This window comes from Natator depressus, chromosome 14 (assembly GCF_965152275.1).
Source record: "Natator depressus isolate rNatDep1 chromosome 14, rNatDep2.hap1, whole genome shotgun sequence".
In the NCBI taxonomy this organism is placed as follows: Eukaryota; Metazoa; Chordata; order Testudines; family Cheloniidae; genus Natator; species Natator depressus.
The window spans coordinates 41522996-41541292 of record NC_134247.1 but is presented as its reverse complement, the minus strand read 5'-3'; the positions used below and the strand labels follow the sequence as shown (position 1 = coordinate 41541292).

Here is an 18297-nt window from a genome sequence, read left to right as displayed (position 1 = left end):
CACTTCCATGGGACAAGAGTGTGGCCACTTGGTCTATGTTCCTGATAAAGGGGATCACCGAGCAGCCAGGCCAATGCTCTTCGTGCGCACAGCAGGATCTACCATGACACTATCCAGCCTTCGCCCTCCTGCTCATGAAGGATGTCCTGTCCTTTGCAGGAGAGAGAAGAGGAGCATGTGGGTTACACCTGGACTATAGAATACTTTAAAAATGTTCAAGAAGTGATCAAAGATCTGATGATTTATAGTGCTGGGGGGGAAGGTCTCCTGCACTGGTCTGTGACTGTCCTGACTGCCAATGTCAAAATTCAGGCTTCCTTACTTCTGAATGAGATCATCCACACAGGGGTTTAAAGCTCTGGAATTCATGTGGATTAACTTAACATCTTTAAGATCAGACCACAAAGACAAGCCCTGTAGAAGTAAAGGGAAACGAATAAGAGAAATTGGTTAGGGGGGCTGGGGGAGGCCACTAGTTGCATATTAGAAAATATCTAGGTGCCTTGAACCTTGAAACTTCTGGCCATTAGTGAATATTTGGGAACCAATTTCTATACACAAATGGGACATGAGAAAAAAACACTAGGGTGCTGGACAGAGAGAGAAAATAACAATTGGCTAAAGCAAAGGCAATTGAAGGAGTTTTCAGACCAGCCCATAAAATCAGTCAGCTCTGAACTCAAATTACAACATTGCAATAGAAACAGGAACTGTTAGAGTGTCACCGTGAGATGTGATCACAACTATTAATATTTCCCATGATTATTTGCCATTAAAAATAGGAATTCCAGGGCACAGTGACATCCCCCCCCCAACGCTAATGAAGTTTAGGATTTAGAGCTTGGAATAATAAAAACGAGTATTTTTATAAGGAACGAGTCAAGGAGTGAAACTGCCCAGACTGGATTCCAAGGGGAGTCAAACTCAGGGGAACAGGGACAGGGGCTAAGACACACAGATGAAGCGCTGGGCGGCTTTACGCAGACACAGAAACTGAGACCCGGATTCTTTTAAACACTCAAAGCAGGTGTGACAGTGAGATCTCTTTGTGTGTGTGTGCGGGGGGGGAGGGGGGGCTCCTGTAAATATTTCACTGAATCAAGTCCCCTCTAGCATGTCAGTTACATCTTATACAGGGGGGAGAGTGGCCCTGTCCAGGCACCGCGATGCACTGGGCCTAAGGACACGGCCCTGGGAAAAGGGAGCTGAGATCCCGGGAAAGGGGGGAGGAGAAACCCCAGTCCCTATTTTTGCAACTCCTGCAGCTGGCTCAACCCATCTGGGGGCAATTTTTATTCCCTCTGCCACCCCTCATTCCTGAGTTTCCACCTCCGCCCTGCCTGGCAGGGCCTGTGCCCCGGCTCTCACCCTCCCCTTCCCCCCCCCCCCCCCACGTGTCTCTGTCCCGGGCGCCCCGCACACACCAGGAGCTGCGGCAGCTTTCCCGGGCCCGGGGCAGGGAATCGCAGCCGGCTCCGCGGGGAGCAGCCCGGGGCCAAACCCGCCCCCGGCAGCCCGGGGGTGACGGGGGGGGGCGGGTCTCTCTTACCTTCCCTCCGAGCGGGGCCGGGCCGGGAAGGGGCCCTGGCCGGGCTGGGGGCTCTGCCCTGGGAGAGGCTCCCGGGGAGCGGCGGGCAGGGCCCGTCTGGAGGTTCCCCTCTCCCGGCTGCAGCCCGGGCTCCGGGCTCCCAGCACCAGCCGCCGGGGCTCGGGGATCTCGCCGGGAGCCTGGGAGCCAGAGTCCCCGCAGCGGCTGCGAGTCACTTCCTGCGGCCGGGCCTGAGCCCCGCGATCGCTCCCCCCAGAGCCGCCCCCCAGCCGCTCCTGGGTCCTAGCGATCAACTCAACTAAGGATCAGCATCCCTGTGCCCGGCCCCTGTTACACTCACAGGCTCCAAGGTCACAAGGGACCATCATGAGCATCTAGCCCTGGGAACCTCAGAAACCACGTCCTCGTTAGTATAGTGGTGAGTATCCCCGCCTGTCACGCGGGAGACCGGGGTTCGATTCCCCGACGGGGAGTGTAATTCATTTTTGACAGAACAAGGAGCAATGATCTCAAGTTGCAATGGGGACATTTGATATTTGGAAACACTAGTTCACTCGGAGGGTGGTGAAGCACTGAAATGGGTTACCTAGGCAGGTGGTGGAATCTCCAGCCTTAGAGGTTTTTAAGGTCCGGCTTGACAAAGCCCTGGCTGGGATGATTTAGTTGGGATTGGTCCTGCTTTGAGCAGGGGATTGGACTAGATGACCTCCTGAGGGCTCTTCCAACTGTAATCTTCTATAAGGTGATCAGATGTCTTGATAAAATCGGGACTGTCCTGATATTTAGTTGTTTCTCCTGCATCCCGTCCGATGTACGGTCGGGACACCATTTATCCCTATATTTTGCTTCGCTGGCACTCTGGCTTTTTTTTTTTTTTGCTTGGGGCGGCAAAAAACTTAGAGCAGGCCCTGGTGGTGGGGGGGGGGTGAGCCTGTGGCTGCCCCCCCATGTGTCTTGATATTTTGTTCTTGTCACCTGGTCACCCTAATCTTCTATGATTCCATCACCAAATTTTTCATCGCCTCAGGCCTGGTCTACACTACGAGTTTATGTCGGATTTAGCAGTGTTAAATCTGAATTAACCCTGCACCCGTCCACACAACGAAGCCATTTTTTCGACATAAAGGGCTCTTAAAACCGATTTCTGTACTCCTCCCCAATGAGGGGATTAGCACTGAAATCGACATCGCTGTTTCGAATTAGGGTTAGTGTGGATGCAATTCAAAGGTATTCGCCTCCGGGAGCTATCCCACTGAGCAGCATTGTGACTGCTCTGGGCAGCACTCTGAACTCGGATGCACTGGCCAGGTGTACAGGAAAAGCCCCGGGAACTTTTGAATCTCATTTCCTGTTTGGCCAGGCGAGCTCATCAGCACAGGTGACCGTGCAGTCCCAGAATCGACAAAGAGCTCCAGCATGGACCGAACGGGAGGGACTGGATCTGATCGCTGTGTGGGGAGAGGAATCCGTGCTATCAGAACTACGTTCCAAAAGACGAAACGCCAAAACATTTCAAAAAATCTCCGAGGCCATGAGGGACAGAGGCTACGTCAGGGACGCAACACAGTGCCGCGTGAAACTTAAGGAGCTCAGACAAGCGTACCAGAAAACCAAAGAATCAAACGGACGCTCCGGGACAGAGCCCCAGACATGCCGCTTCTACGCTGAGCTGCATGCCATTCTAGGGGGGGGCCGCCACCACTATCCCACCTCTGTCCGTGGACTCCGAGGATGGGGTACTCTCCGCCATGGCTGAGGATTTTGCAGATGGGGAAGATGAGGAGGAGGAGGAGCTTGGGGAGAGCACACAGCACACCGTTCTCCCCGACAGCCAGGATCTTTTTATCACCCTGACTGAAATACCCTCCCAACCCAACGAAGCCAGAGAAGGGACCTCTGGTGAGTATACCTTTTAAAATATAATACATGTTATAAAAGTAAGCGTTTTTTAATGATTAAGTAGCCCTGAGGACTTGGGATGCATTCGTGGCCAGAACAGCTACTGGAAAAGTCTGTTAACATGTCTGGGGATGGAGCGGAAATCCTCCAGAGACATCTCCATGAAGCTCTCCTGGGGGTACTTTAAAAGCCTTTGCAGAAGGGTTCTGGGGAAAGCAGCCTTATTCCGTCTTCCATGGTAGGACACTTTACCACGCCATGCTAGTAGCAAGTAATCTGGTATCATTGCATGACAAAGCCTGGCAGCGTATGGTCCCGGTGTTTGCTGGCGTTCAAGCAACATCCATTCTTTATCTCTCTGTGTTATCCTCAGGAGAGTGATATCGTTCATGGTAAACTATTTGAAATAGGGGAATTTGATTAAGGGGACATTCAGAGTGACCGTTCCGACTGGGCTGTTTGCCTCTGGCTGAAAAGAAATCCTCCCCTCAGTTAGCCACGCGGTGGGAGGGGGGGCCATTGGCACTGAGCTGTTTGCGTTTGGCTAGCAGGGATCTTCCCTGATACCAGCCAGGCGGTGGGGGTAGGGGAAAAGCGATCATCCCAGAGAATTGGATGGGGAGAGGGGGTTAGTTTGGTTTCTGCTGCTGCACGTTGACAGGAAAACTGCAGCAGTAAATGGCCAACTCAACGGGCTTTGCTTGGTATGGGAAAGGAGGGGGCTGCTGTTATGAAGGTTGCAGAAGCTGAAAGACTATGGCTTACCATGGCCGCCTGCAAGCCAAATTCTGTTGCCCGGCCCTGCATGTGTGATCTCTAACACCAAAGCCACAGGCACTCAATATAAGAAGCAAAATGTGACCTTGTACCAAAATCACATGTGCTATGTAATGTGAATAGTGTTGTTCACTGTGAAAGAGTATAGCCATTGTTGAGTAAAATGTATCTTTTTAAATACTTCACTCCCTTTTTTTCCTCCAGCAGCTGCAAATGTTTCAAGCCTCCCTCCTCCATCCCAGAGGCTATCCCAGATAAGGCGGCGAAAAAAACGCACACCCGATGACATGTTCTCTGAGCTCATGCAGTCGTCCGGCACTGACAGAGCTGTGTGGAGGGACACAATAGAAGAGTACAGGATGGTGGCCGATGAACGTGAGGATAGGTGACAGCAGGAAGATCAGAGGAGGCATGAGGAAACGCTGGGGATACTGCGGGATCAAACGGACATGCTCCGACATCTGGTGAAGGTTCAGGAATGGCAGCAGGATCACAGACTGCTGCTGCAGACCCTGCTTAACCCCCTTCCTTCTCCCCAAGTTCCATAGCCTCCTCACCCAGACATCCAAGAACGCGTTAGGGGAGGTTCCGGGCACCCAACCACTCCACCCCAGTGGACAGCCCAAGCAACAGAAGGCTGGCATTCAACAAGTTTTAAAGTGGCCTTTTCCTTCCCTCCTACCCTCCTCCCACACCCCACCTGGGCTACCTTGTGAGTTATCTCCCTATTTTTATAATCAATTAATAAAGAATACATGTTTTTTAAATGATAGTGACTTTATTTCCTTTGCAAGCAAGCTATGATTGAAGACGGGAGCGTGGGTGGCTTACAGGGAATTAGAGTCAACCAAGGGGGGGGTTTTCATCAAGGAGAAACAAACAGAAGTGTAACACAGTACCCTGGCCAGTCATGAAACTGGATTTCAAAGCTTCTCTGGTGCGCACCACTTCCTGCTGTGCTCTTCTAACTGCCTTGGTGTCTGGCTGCGCGTATTCAGCAGCCAGGTGATTTGCATCAACCTCCCACCCCGCCATAAACATCTCCCCCTTACTCTCACAGATATTGTGGAGCACACAACAAGCAGCAATAACAATGGGAATATTGGTTTCGCTGAGGTCTGAGCGAGTCAGTAAACTGCGCCAGCGACCCGTTAAACGTCCAAATGCACATTCTACCACCATTCTGCACTTGCTCAGCCTATAGTTGAACAGCTCCTGGCTACTGTCCAGGGTGCCTGTGTACAGCTTCATGAGCCATGGCATTAAGGGGTAGGCTGGGTCCCCAAGGATAACTATAGGCATTTCAACATCCCCAATGGTTATTTTCTGGTCTGGAAAGTAAATCCCTTCCTGCAGCCATTTAAACAGACCAGAGTTCCTGAAGACGCGAACGTTATGAACCCTTCCCATCCATCCCACATTGATGTTGGTGAAACGTCCCTTGTGATCCACCAGTGCTTGTAGCACCATTGAAAAGCACCCCTTGCGGTTTATGTACTGGCTGCCCTGGTGATCCGGTCCCAAGATAGGGATATGATTTCCGTCTATAGCCCCACCACAGTTAGGGAATCCCATTGCATCAAAGCCATCCACTAGGACCTGCACATTTCCCAGAGTCACTACCTTTGATAGCAGCAGCTTAGTGATTGTGTTGGCAACTTGCATCACAGCAACCCCCACAGTAGATTTGCTCACTCCAAATTGATTACCGACTGACGGGTAGTTGTCTGGTGTTGCAAGCTTCCACAGAGCTATTGCCACTCGCTTCTCAACTGTGAGGGCTGCTCTCATCTTGGTATTCTTGCGCTTCAGGGCCGGGGAAAGCAAGTCACAAAGTTCCATGAAAGTGCCCTTATGCATGCGAAAGTTTCGGAGCCACTGGGAATCGTCCCAGAACTGCAACACTTTGCGGCCCCACCACTCTGTGCTTGTTTCCCGGGCCCAGAATCAGCGTTCCACGGCATGAGCCTGCCCCATTAACACCATGATCTCAAAATGGCGGGGGAACGCGGTTTTAGAGAAAAGTGTGTTCATGTCCTCATCACCGTGCTACCGTCGCCTCCTCGCCTGGTTTTTCAGGTGCTGGTTCTGCATACACTGCACGATAATGTGCGAGGTGTTTACAATGGTCATAACTGCTGAAGTGAGCTGAAGGGGCTCCATGCTTGCTGTGCTATGGCGTCTGCTCCTGCTCGGGCAATCCAGGGAAAAGGGCGCGAAATGATTGTTTGCCGTTGCTCTGGCGGAAGGAGGGGCGACTGACAACATGGCTTCCAGGGTTGGCTTCCAGGGAATTAAAATCAACAAAGGGGTGGCTTTGCGAGAAACAGAATGGCCCCCTCAAGGATAGAACTCAAAACCTCAAGGATAGAACTCAAAACTGGGCAGGGTCCTCTCATTTCCCACACGCCTGCCAGCCACAGGCTGACACGGGAAGCAGAGCTCTGAGCCGGGGACGGGGACAGGAATCCCGACAGCTTCCCTTCATATTTCATATTTCACAGCAGCCTCTTCCCAGTGGGGTCAGGCTCCAGCACTGGGAGTCTGGTCAGTTTTCCCAGCCCTGCCCAGAGGGGTTGGGTCCTGTTTTAGAAATTGGGGAATGTTTATAACACCCTTCTCCTCCCTGCCTCTCCCTCACGTCATCCAGCTGCTCCCTGAAAATCCCCTACCTGAGCTGGCTCCATCACAGCCATTTCCCTTCCCTGTCCCCTGGAAGACGGGATAATCTGGAGTGAAATCTAGATGTGTTTCTTCAGCCTGTCACGGTGAGAGGGGCGATGTGCGAGGTTACAGAAGGGGCTTGAGTCCAAGTCACACCCCGATTCCCCCCAGGCTGTCTCCCTGCAGATAGACGCTCTGGGCTCTGCCATGCTGGGAACAAACCCAGTTAGTTTATTACCACACAGGCCAGGCCCCTCCCAGCAGAACTAAACTCTCCAGGGACCCTTTTAAACCTTCCCGTAACAGCATCTCTGAGTGAAATGCTGGAAAAAGAGCAAAATCAAAGGAGTCACTTCAGGGTACTGCCCCACAGTGTACTGTGACCCCCTCTAGCTCTCCCTCTTCTCCCTAAGTAGTGCAGTGCTCAGCAGAGCAAGCAACTGGCTTTTCCTCTCTCAGCTCCTGCCCTTGTTCCCAGGAGTCAGTCTGCTCAGGTGGATGCAGGGAATAGATCTGGGCAGAGCTGGGAACCTCCTCCCCACTTGTTGCTCCTGCTGCCCCTTACAGTCTCTCCACTGTCCCTTTTTATCTTCTTCCCTCTCCCTGGGAGAACGGGTGACTGCCCCATTGACATGGACCTTTGTCTCATTAAGCAGATCAGTCACTGACACTGGTAACAGGGGTTGAACCTGGCTGTGTCACTGAGGGCAGCAGCTCTGGGACTCACAGACACACGGGGAACCCTCTCCCCTTGTAGGTCAAACTCACCAGCCGGTCCCTGAAAGTGGCCCTTTGTGCAGAGTCATTTCCCTGCCCGGCTCCAGCCCTTTCCCCAGGTCGCTCCATCCCCTGCAGGCTCAGGCTCAGGTACTCTAGGGGCTGGCTCCAGCCACTGGTTCCAGCCCCTGGGCTGGTCTCAGAAGGGTATGAGGAAGCGGGAATGTTCTTAATGTTTTTTTCTGAATATTGTGTGTGCCTCACTTTCCCCATGTGTTACTCAAGTATCGGGGGTGGGATACAGATGTGTGATGATTGTGGACATCCCTAGAGGGCAGGTGTGACATGCAGACTGGCTGCTTGGGCACAGAGAATGGCTGACACTCTGTATCCTGGCAAGCGATGGCTGGAGCCCGTCCTCTGCAAGGAGCCAGCCGAAGGTGTTGGAGAACAAAGAGAGAGGGGGAGGCCAGGTGACCTGTTTTCCTAGGAAGGAGAGAAAGCACAGAGGAGGAGCAGCTGGGCATCACTCAGGATGAGGGGCTGGAAGCGCATCAGTCTCCTGGTTTGGGACTCAGCGGGGAGAGCCCAGGGCTCTGGACTCTGGATTCCCCTCAAGCCAGACTTTGCTGAATGCTCCTGATTTCTGTGCTAACAAGCTCTGTTCTACGCTGTGTTCTCAACGACTAACAAACCCTTCTGTTTTCCAAGCTGGCTGAGAGTCACGGCTGACTGTGGAGGTGGGGTGCATGGCCCCTGTGAGGGGTGTGTCAGGCTTCCCCAGGTGTCTCGCCCAGGTGGACTCCCTGCCAGGAGCTCGCAGTGTGAACAGGGGTTCTGAAAATGCCAGTGTCAGACCCAGGAAGCTTCTTGCCCTGGGGAGAGTGTGCTCCGAGGGGAGAGACACTGTACCAGAATCCTGCCTGGCTTCATTCAGAGCTGACCCAGGGTACAGAGGCTGTGACTCTGTGACACAGGGCTGTCGTAAACACCTACCTCCCCTCCAAGCTCTGGTTGCCTCAGCTCTCAGATGAGTAAAGAAGGAGCAGCCGAGCCCAGTGGCTGGCCTGCAACGAAAACATCTGAATCAGCTTTGGAAACAAATACAGAGCATGTCTGGTAACTGCCCCTCCCTACTTCTGGATGCTTTGGAGCAAGATCAGCCCCGCGCTCTGCACCTGTGCTGAGACACAACATGACAATGTGTGAAGTGAGTTTAATATGTGTTTGTTACACCTGCCAGACTGTGCCTCACACCTTTGTGGGCATGGCAGTCACAGAGTCGCCGACATGACCATCCCCTTGTACAACAGGGTAACAGACAATGCTGTCTGTCCAAGTTACATTTTCGTGGCAGTGCCTAATTCGGAGGAGAGATAGTTTAGCTACCCTGTGGTTAGTGAGCAGGGAGATGCTGAGCTCAGAGAGTCTTTACAGTTTAAAGCACCAAAACTGTGGATCAATCGGCTCATTCTCCTGGGACAAGAGTGCCCCCCCCCCCCCCGGTCTGTGTTGCTTATAAAGGGGATCCCTGCACAGCACAGCACAGCAGAGTCTGCCATGACACTATCCGGCCTTCATTCTCCTGCTCATGAAGGATGTCCTGTCCTTTGCAGGAGAGACAGAGAGGAGGAGTGAGATCACCTTAAAATTCAACCTCAACCCATTTCATGAAATTTTGTCAGGCCAAAGCTGTGAAATATCATCATGCCGTTTCTACACAAGGCAACACTCAGGGAAGATGAGATGAGCACCCCACTGCTTCGCGCCTTCTCTTTGGACTTGAAACATCGAATGTGGGTTGCATCTGGACTATCCAAGCTTTAAACATGTTCAAGAAGAGATCAAAGGCCTGACAATTTACAGTGTTGGGAGGAAGGTCTCCTGCATTTGTCTGTGGTTGCCCTGACCGCCACTGTCAAAATTAAGGCCACCTTACTTCTGAATAAGAGCATCCACAGAGGGGTTTGGAGCCCTGGGATTTATTTGCATTAACTTTGCACTGTTAGCAGCAGACCATACAGACAAGCCGTGAGGAAGGAAAGGAAAGGGAACATGGGAGGTGGTGGGACAGTGCTAACTTTTTAGGTTTTGGTGCTAACTCTTTCGTTTTAAATGTTTTCATTTCTTTTCCATGACGCCCCCACAAACAGGCGCAGACATTCAGAGGCAGCGCTTGGCAAAGGAACAGGAGTACTAGCCACCCAATCAGGATCAGAGTTTTCAGGCCATGAACAATAATGGATCATTTACCATCGGAATCAGCGGTAGAGTCTGCGTCCATAAGAAAATGGGCGTATTTACCATGGGGCAATTAACCTGCATTACTAGCCCACTGCGAAAACATAAAGGAAAGGGTGAGGTCAGCACGGTGTCCCCCGGGCTGACCAATGAAAAGGAGAAACAGAGCAATTCCTTTTAAAAATGATTTGACTTTGGCCGTACAAATCGGTACACGTGCCAGAAGGAAGAACATCCCTGAAATGGATCACAACAAAGAATGTAGCATCCATAAAAGGCTGAGAACTTAAATAGGCCATTAGAAGTACAAACAATGTGGTAGAAAAATCCACATCGATGATGCAATAAATGAAGTCAGAGAAAAGTCAAGTGGGCACTTCCGAGGGTGCAGGATGGGGGGTTACTTACGGAAATAAGGTTTTAAAATCAATTTTCAATTGCAAGTGGGGGAGGGGAATCACATGTTCCTGGAAGTATAAAATGGCATCAAATGTTACAGGATTATACAACCATCCTAGATATAGGGACTTTGGAAGGGGTAGCAGTAAACCTATGAAGCTAGTACACCCCAAAGGCTCAGACACAAAAAGATAAGACAAAAACAAAATGTATTCATTTCTTTATTTAAATTCTAGACTGTTGGGTGCATAACTCACGGGGTTTGAATTCTTGGGGTTGTCAATCTGTCTTGGGGTTGCATATCTATGCTTAGTAAAAAAAATACCACTTTTGAGAAGCCCTGTATAGGAGACACTCTAAGGCCCTTAGGGACAGATTTTCAAAAGGATTCAGGCCTCTAGTGGCATATTACAAAGTATCTAGGTGCCTTGAAACTTCTGGCCTTTAGTGAATATTTGGGAACCAAGTTCTGTAGACAAATGGCACATGGGATAAAGCACTAGGGTGCCGGACAGAGAGACAAAGTAATTGGCTAAAGCAAGACCCACTGGTGGATCAAAGGAAATTGAAGGAGGTTTGAGACAGCACTGAACTCAAATGACAACATTTCAATAGAAACAGGAACTGTTACACTAGACACATGGGGAGATGTGGTAGCTGATAGGGATGTAAAAACTTAACAGGGGTCTAGAGTGAAGGTGGGGCCTGGCCCAAGTGTCCTTCTCCTTATCTCCATGGAAGGGGGATCCCGCCTGGGAGGGGAATGGAGAGGGGGGAACTTCAGCCAGGCAGAGGGAGCGTCCGTAGGAGTTTCTCTCTCTCCCTTCCCCCACCTCTGGCCCATCAGCTCAGCAGCCAGGGCTGCAACAGGGAGGAGGGGCTGATGGGGGCTTCTCCTCCTCTGCCTGGAGTTTGCTTAGACCAGGCAGAGCCAGAGGGTCACTGACCAGCTGATGCTCGGCTGCTGCTGGATCCTCACCCCAGCAAGAGCCAAAAGCCCCTGATGTGTGTGGGAATTAGGAAATGGGTTTGTTACTGTGGCTTAGTCAGGACCCTGAGAGAATTTCCCTGCTGTGTGGGGGAGTCTCTGATGTCCCACATGGTGTTAGCTCCACTTGGAGCATTTTCCACACTGAGAACATCTCAGAGGTTTCTTCCCTGTGCAGATTTGCAGATGCCTGATACTCCGGGACCACCAAATGAAGATTCCCCCACATTCAAGGTCTCTCTGTTGTGTCAGTCACTGATATGTGAAGTCAAATTGAATCTTTTCCAGCAGTCAGGCTATTTCTGGGGTCTCTCACCCTTGTGGATTTTCTGATGTTTGGTGAGCTCTGAGCTCTTACTGAAGCTTTTCCCACACTCAAGGCATTTATAAGGTCTCTCCCTCATGTGGATTCTCCCATGTCGAGTAAGGTGTGAGCGCCGACGGAAAGTTTTCCCACAGTCCAAGCATTTATGGGGTTTCTCTCCCGTGTGGGTTTTCTGATGTGTATTAAAGGTTGTTTTGTGGTGGAAACTTTTCCCACACTCAAGGCATTTATAGGGTCTTTCTCCTGTGTGTATTCTCCCATGTTTAGTAAGAGATGAACTTGCCATAAAACTTTTCCCGCACTCAAGACATTTATAGGGTCTTTCTCCAGTGTGGATTCTCCCATGTATAGTAAGGGATGAATTTAGCAGAAAACTTTTCCCACACTCAAGGCATTTATAGGGTCTTTCTCCAGTGTGGATTCTCCCATGCACAGTAAGGGATGAATTTTGTACAAAACGTTTCCCACACTCAAGGCATTTATATGGTCTCTCTCCTGTGTGGATTCTGCTGTGTTCAAGAAGGTATGAGCTCTGACCAAAACTTTTCCCACAATCCAAACATTTATATGGTCTTTCTCTTGTGTGGATTTTCCTATGATTAATAAGTCTTGAGCGCTGACTGAAAGTTTTCCCACAGTCCAAGCATTTATGGGCTTTCTCTCCTGTGTGGGTTTTCTGATGTGTAGTAAGATTTGATCTCTGAATGAAACTTTTCCCACACTCAAGGCATTTATAGGGTTTTTCTCCAGTGTGGATTCTCCCATGTATAGTAAGGGATGTATTTTGTACAAAACTTTTTCCACACTCAAGGCATTTATAAGGTCTTTCTCCTGTGTGGATTCTCCCATGTTTAGTAAAGGATGAACTTGTCATAAAACTTTTCCCACACTTAAGACATTTAAAGGGTCTTTCTCCAGTGTGGATTCTCCCATGTATAGTAAGGGATGAACTTGCCATAAATCTTTTCCCACACTCAAGGCATTTATACGGTCTCTCTCCTGTGTGGATTCTGCTATGTTCAATAAGTCTTGAGCGCTGACTGAAAGTTTTCCCACAGTCCAAGCATTTATGGGCTTTCTCTCCCTTGTGGGTTTTCTGATGTGTATTAAAGGTTGATTTGTGGTGGAAGCTTTTCCCACACTCAAGGCATTTATAGGGTCTTTCTCCCATGTGGATTTGCCCATGATTATTGAGGAATGAACTTTTTCTAAAACATTCTCCACACTCAAGACATTTATAGGGTCTCTCTCCTGTGTGCATTCTCTGGTGTATAATACGACAGGACTTCTTATTGAAGCTTTTCCTACAGTCTAAGCATTTATAGGACTTCTCTCCTGTCTGGGTTCTCCAATGTGTAAGAAGGGTTGCAGTGAAACGGAATCTTTTCCCACAGTCAAGGCATTTGTAGGGTTTCTCTTCATTGTGACTTGTCTGCTGGACTGTGGCTTCCTTGGCATCCTTGCATCCTCCGCCACATTGAGTGGATTCATCCAGTTTCTTCCCGGGATAGTTTCCCAGCTGCATCTCTGATCTGTGTTGATCTCCCCAGGCATTTCCCTGTTCCCAGCCCTGGGAAAAATTCCCTTCAGCTCTTCTAAAAAATGTCTCCTGCAGTTCCACTTTCTCAGGATCTTCCTGCTGCTGATTCTCCTCCTTGTTCTCACTCACTGTCCTATCACCTGCTGGGAGAGAGAGAACCCAGACAGGAGTCACTGCCTGTGCCCAGGGAGAAAGGACAGAAAGGGGAATAAAAAACAGGGAAAACACCACACAGTGACTGTTGGGGAGATGGAGACACTGGATTCTGCCTCCACATCCCACCCCAACACTCCCAGGGAAGTCAACTCAGGGAGGAAATTCCCGACAGCTAACAGGATGGGTGGGAAGCTGTGACTGATCTTTGCCTTCATGATACGACACCTGCTGACTGCAGCCCTGACCTGGGTGAGAAGGGGCAGAACTGAGGGCTCTCGCTCATGGCACATTTTGGGAGTCCCAGCTTTTTCCTTCACTCGCCAGATGGTTTCTCTGCCAGTTTTCCTGACTCCTCACCTGTGCGGGTGCCTCTCGGGTTCTCCCTTTCCTTGGAGTCCTGGAGATCCGGGACCCACGGCTCTTCCCCTCGTTCCAGCCGGGCGATCAGGTCAGGTTTGGGAATGGGGACTCCTGCGCAGGGGGTGAAATCAGGAAAGGTCAGGGTGAATGGAGCATTGATAGTTTGTCACAAGAAACATTCCTGGAGTTTAACCTGACCCTACATGGGATTGTGGTAACGCAGACCCCTTGGGAACAGCAGACATCGGGGGGCGGGTGTGTGTTGTTACATCCTCAGGATAGTTGTGCTCTGCGGGACTTGCTGAGACACACACATCTCATGTGTTAAACTCCTGCCTATTTCCAAGCCTGCAGAACTTCGAGCCCTCCGCACCGCTGGAGCTAGTCCCAGGAAAGAAGGCGAACGGTGTGTGAAGGAGAAATAACACAGGCAGGACAATACCCTGCTTCTGGTTCCTTGAAAGCTGGAGAGATGGGGATGAGTTAACATGTCTATTATGTTTCTGACTCTCCTGTTCCCTTGAAGAGGGTATGGAGATCAAAGTGTCTCCCACAGAGGAGCTGTGGACAACGTGACCCTGGCCCCCTAAACCAACTGGCCAGGGAAGAACCTGACCAGATTCAGACACTCAGGCCCCACGGCTTCTAATAACCGAGGGGACGGGACTCCCTTACCCAGCGAGGTCACTGTCTCGTAGTTCTCCTGCATGATGTCCCTGTAGAGGGCTCTCTGAGCGGGATCCAGCAGAGCCCCCTGCCCCTGGGTGAAATACACAGCCACCTCCTCGAAGGTCACCGGCATCTGAAACAACAAGAGTCCCCCACTCAGCACCTGCTGCCCCAGCCACAATCCCACTAGTCACAGGGGAGGAGGCCCATAAAATCTGAATTCTCCCTGCACCCTGCTCAGAGCTGTCAAGAGGCTTCAGGGGGTGAGAGAAAGTGAGAGCTCCTTGTTGTCATCCCCAGGACACGGAGCAGAGCAGGGTCTTCTCATTTCCCACTCGCCTGCCAGCCACAGGCTGAGACGGGAAGCAGAGCTCTGAGCCAGGGACAGGGACAGGAATCCCAACAGTTTCCCTTCGTATTTCACAGCAGCCTCTGCCCAGTGGGGTCAGGCACCAGCAGTGGGAGTCTGGTCTGTTTTCCGAGCCCCGCCCTGAAAATCCCCTACCTGAGCTGGCTCCATCACAGACATTTCGCTTTCCTGTCCCCTGGAAGATGGGACGATCTGGAGTGAAATGTGGACGTGATTCCTCAGCCTGTCGGGGCAATAGGGGCAATGCGGGAGGTTACAGAAGGGGCTTGAGTCCATGTCACACCCCAATTCCCCCCAGGCTCTCTCCCTGCAGACAGACGCTCTGGGCTCTGCTATGCTGGGAAAACCCTCAGTCACTTTATCACAACACAGACCCGGACCCTCCCCCCAGCACTGAACCCCTGAGACACTTTTAACCCTCCCCCCCCCCCACCGCCACCAGGGACAGCGTCTCTAAGACAAATGCTAGAAAATAGCAGAATCAAAGGAGCCACTTTGGGGGATCCCCCCTGACATTGGCCCTGAGGGCAGCATGTCCCCCCAGCAGCGCAGGGAATCGGCCAGGGCAGGAACTGACTTCTCCTCCATCTGACTCTCCTGGGCACAAGGGAAGGAGCTGTCTGCCCTGGGGTGATGCAGGGAAGGGATCCAGGCAGGGCTGGGAGCTGGGAACCTCCCTCCCCACTTCCTGCTCCTGCTGCCCCTTTCAGGTCTCCCCTCTGCCCTTTCTGTCTCCTTCCCTCCCCCCTCTGCCTGGAAGAACTGGGGACTGTCCCGTTCCCATGGGCGTTTGCTCTCCAGGGTGAGCCAGGCTGGGTCACTGAGGGCAGCAGCTCGGGGACCCGCAGACCCATGGGGAGCCCCTCCCCCTCTGGTACAAACTCACCAGCAGGTCCCTGAAAGGGGCCCTTTGTGCAGAGTCACTGTCCTGCCGGGCCCCAGCCCTGTCCCCCCGGGACTCCCCATCCCCTGCAGGCTGCGGCTCAGGGGCTGGCGTGGGCAGAGCCCGGGGCTGCCACAGGGGCTGGTTCCAGGCTCAGTGAAAGTCCCCACCCGGGCTGGGCCCGGGGGGGGGTTAATGAAGGTCTGTCCCTGGCCCAGCCCCAGAGGGGGACCAGCAGTTTCACACTCTGGGCTCTCAGGTAGGCAGCAGTGTCTGAGCCAGGGAGCTCAATTCAAGGGCTCTGACATCAGGAGCAGAGACAGGCACCAGCCTCCTCCTCTCCCTCAGCCAGACCCGGAGCCCTCTGCTGGCAGCAGCTCATGCCTGAGCCTCCCTGTCCTGCCCCTGCAGCCCCCAGGGACAGGCAGGCGGAGGCGGATCCCACTGGCCCATCCACGCTCAGAGCCAGCAGTGACTCCGGTCTGACTCCGGTGTGGCTGAGATCTGGATCCTGCCTGGAAATCAGACCAGGGCCCTGGGCAGCCCCCAACACTCAGGAGACACGGACCCCACCAGCGTGGGTGTGTCTGACAATAATACACGGGAAACAGGGCGGGGGGGGGGGGGGAAATCTGGATATTTGCCTTGTAGCTTCTGACCCCGTCTGGCTGCTGGGTGGGGCAGCCCCTCCCCCTCACCTGTCCAATGGGGTGGGGCAGTTGCCTTGTCTCTCTCCCCATCTCTTCTCCCCGACCCCTAACCTCTATCCCTCTGGTCCCCAGCCAGTCTCGCTGCCCCCGGCCTCCCCTTTCCACATCCCCCCATTTCCCTCGCAGTGACCCCCCCCCAACTCAGAGTTTCCCTCTATTGCAGCCCTGTTCCCACCCGCCCCATAAGTCTCCCCGATTCCCCTACATCGCCCCATCCCCCCTTCAGCCACCCACTTCCTGGCCGCCGCATCCCCCTCCTGCCCCCGGCCTCACACATCCCTGTTCTCCCCTCAGTCCCCCCTTGGCCACTCCCCGCAACCTCTTCAGCCCCCTCCCGGCTGCCCCCACGGGTTGCTGTCCCAGCCCCCGGCCCGGCCGGGCTCCCCCCGCCCCGCACACACCGGGAGCTGCGGCAGCTTTCCTGGGCCCGGGGCACGGAATCGCAGCCAGCTCTGCGGGGAGCAGCCTGGGGCCAAACCCGCCCCCTGCAGCCCCGGTGGCGGGGCGGGTCTCTCTTACCTTCCCTCCCAGCGGGGCCCCCCGGGGCAGGGGCCGGGCCGGGAAGGGGGCCCTGGCCGGGCTGGGGGCTCTGCCCTGGGAGAGGCTCCTGGGGAGCAGCGGGCAGGGCCCGTCTGGAGGTTCCCCTCTCCCGGCTGCAGCCCGGGCTCCGGGCTCCCAGCACCAGCCGCCGGGGCTCGGGGATCTCGCCGGGAGCCTGGGAGCCAGAGTCCCCGCAGCGGCTGCGAGTCACTTCCTGGGCCGGGCCTGAGCCCCGCGATCGCTCCCCCCGGAGCCGCCCCCCAGCCGCTCCTGGGTCCTAGCGATCAACTCAACTAAGGATCAGCATCCCTGTGTCCGGCTCCTGTTACACTCACAGGCTCCAAGGTCACAAGGGACCATCATGAGCATCTTGCCCAGGGGTTCTCACGACCAGATTTGGTGGCTTCAGAGTGTGGCCAGCAACTCTCGCTGGTGCCCGCTCTGACACTTGCCCCTATAATCCTAAATAACTTTACTAGAAACCAATAACTATGCACAGAGGTAAGAGGGGGGAACACTCCTCCTAGTGTGGGGAACTTTTCTGGCTTCTACTGAGCCCCAGAGGAACTAGCTAGCAAAAGGATTTTAGTCCTTTACCCAGAGGCCTGCATGACCTCGAGGACCCCTTTCCCCCCGCCGCTTCCACTCTGGACCCGTAACCCAAGGCTGGGCCCAGGGCTCCTGAGGCGCTCGACCCCCAATCTTGTGATCACTCAGGACAGGTGTCCCCATTGTGGGGTGTTCTCTCCACTCTGGATGCTTCCTTGATCATTGCACAGAGTTAAGAACAAATACAATGTATTAAACAGCAAGTAATAAAAAGAATAAGGAGAAAAGTGGGAAAGATGAAAGGAAAACGTCACCCCGCTCTGTGGGAGTGAACCCCAAACAACCCTCTCTGGAATGCCAGGGCACTTCACAGTCTGTCCCTCCCACCTCCCAGGCCTCCTGCCCAGGCCCTGGCTGTGCTGCTGGGATGCTCCGGGTCGGACACTTACTCCGGTGGTGGCCACAAGCCCTCAGGCTCTAGGTCAGGGGCAGGCAAACTTTTTGGCCTGAGGGCCACATCAGGTTTCCAAAATTGTATGGAGGGCCGGTTAGGGGAGGCTGTGCCTCCTCAAACAGCCAGGCGTGACCCGGCTCAGCCCCCTATACAACCCCCCTTGTTTCCTGCCCCCTGATGGTCCCCCCGGGACCCTTGCCCCATCCAACCCCCCCCTCCTTCCTGACTGCCCACCTGGGACCCCTGACCCCATTCAATGCCCCTGTTCACTGCCCTCTGCCCTAAACCCTTTCCACACCCCCGCCCCCTGACCACCACCCCAAACTCCTCTACCCTCTATCCAACCCCCCCCCCCACCGCTCCCTGCCCCCTTACCGCACTGCCTGGAGCACCAGGACATAGCCAGAGCACCAGGACAGGTAGCCGCGCTGCCCGGGCAGAGCCAGCCATGCCACCGCCCAGCACAGAGCACCCAGTCAGGCCGCGGCTCTGCAGCTGTGCAGTGAG

The 18297-nt window shown here is 53.4% G+C and overlaps 1 protein-coding gene, 1 long non-coding RNA gene and 1 other non-coding gene across 3 annotated transcripts; 2 read left to right on the top strand and 1 right to left on the bottom strand.

Moving 5' to 3' along the window:
* The first annotated feature begins 1810 nt into the window (after window positions 1-1810).
* LOC141998608 (uncharacterized) lies at window positions 1811-4875 on the top strand. Its single transcript, XR_012641862.1, has 3 exons — window positions 1811-1967; window positions 2910-3448; window positions 4430-4875. It is a non-coding gene; the product is annotated as an uncharacterized LOC141998608 (long non-coding RNA).
* TRNAD-GUC (transfer RNA aspartic acid (anticodon GUC)) lies at window positions 1951-2022 on the top strand. Its single transcript has one exon. It is a non-coding gene; the product is annotated as a tRNA-Asp (tRNA).
* A 5598-nt stretch (window positions 4876-10473) lies between the features above and the next one.
* Window positions 10474-18184, bottom strand: LOC141998435 (uncharacterized). Its single transcript, XM_074971263.1, has 5 exons — window positions 18166-18184; window positions 14790-14877; window positions 14291-14417; window positions 13613-13726; window positions 10474-13242 (listed from the first exon to the last, which is right to left on the bottom strand). The coding sequence occupies exons 2-5, from the start codon at window positions 14811-14813 to the stop codon at window positions 11531-11533; spliced, it is 1977 nt and encodes a 658-aa protein (XP_074827364.1). The 5' UTR covers window positions 14814-14877; window positions 18166-18184; the 3' UTR covers window positions 10474-11530.
* Between the last annotated feature and the right edge of the window lie 113 nt (window positions 18185-18297).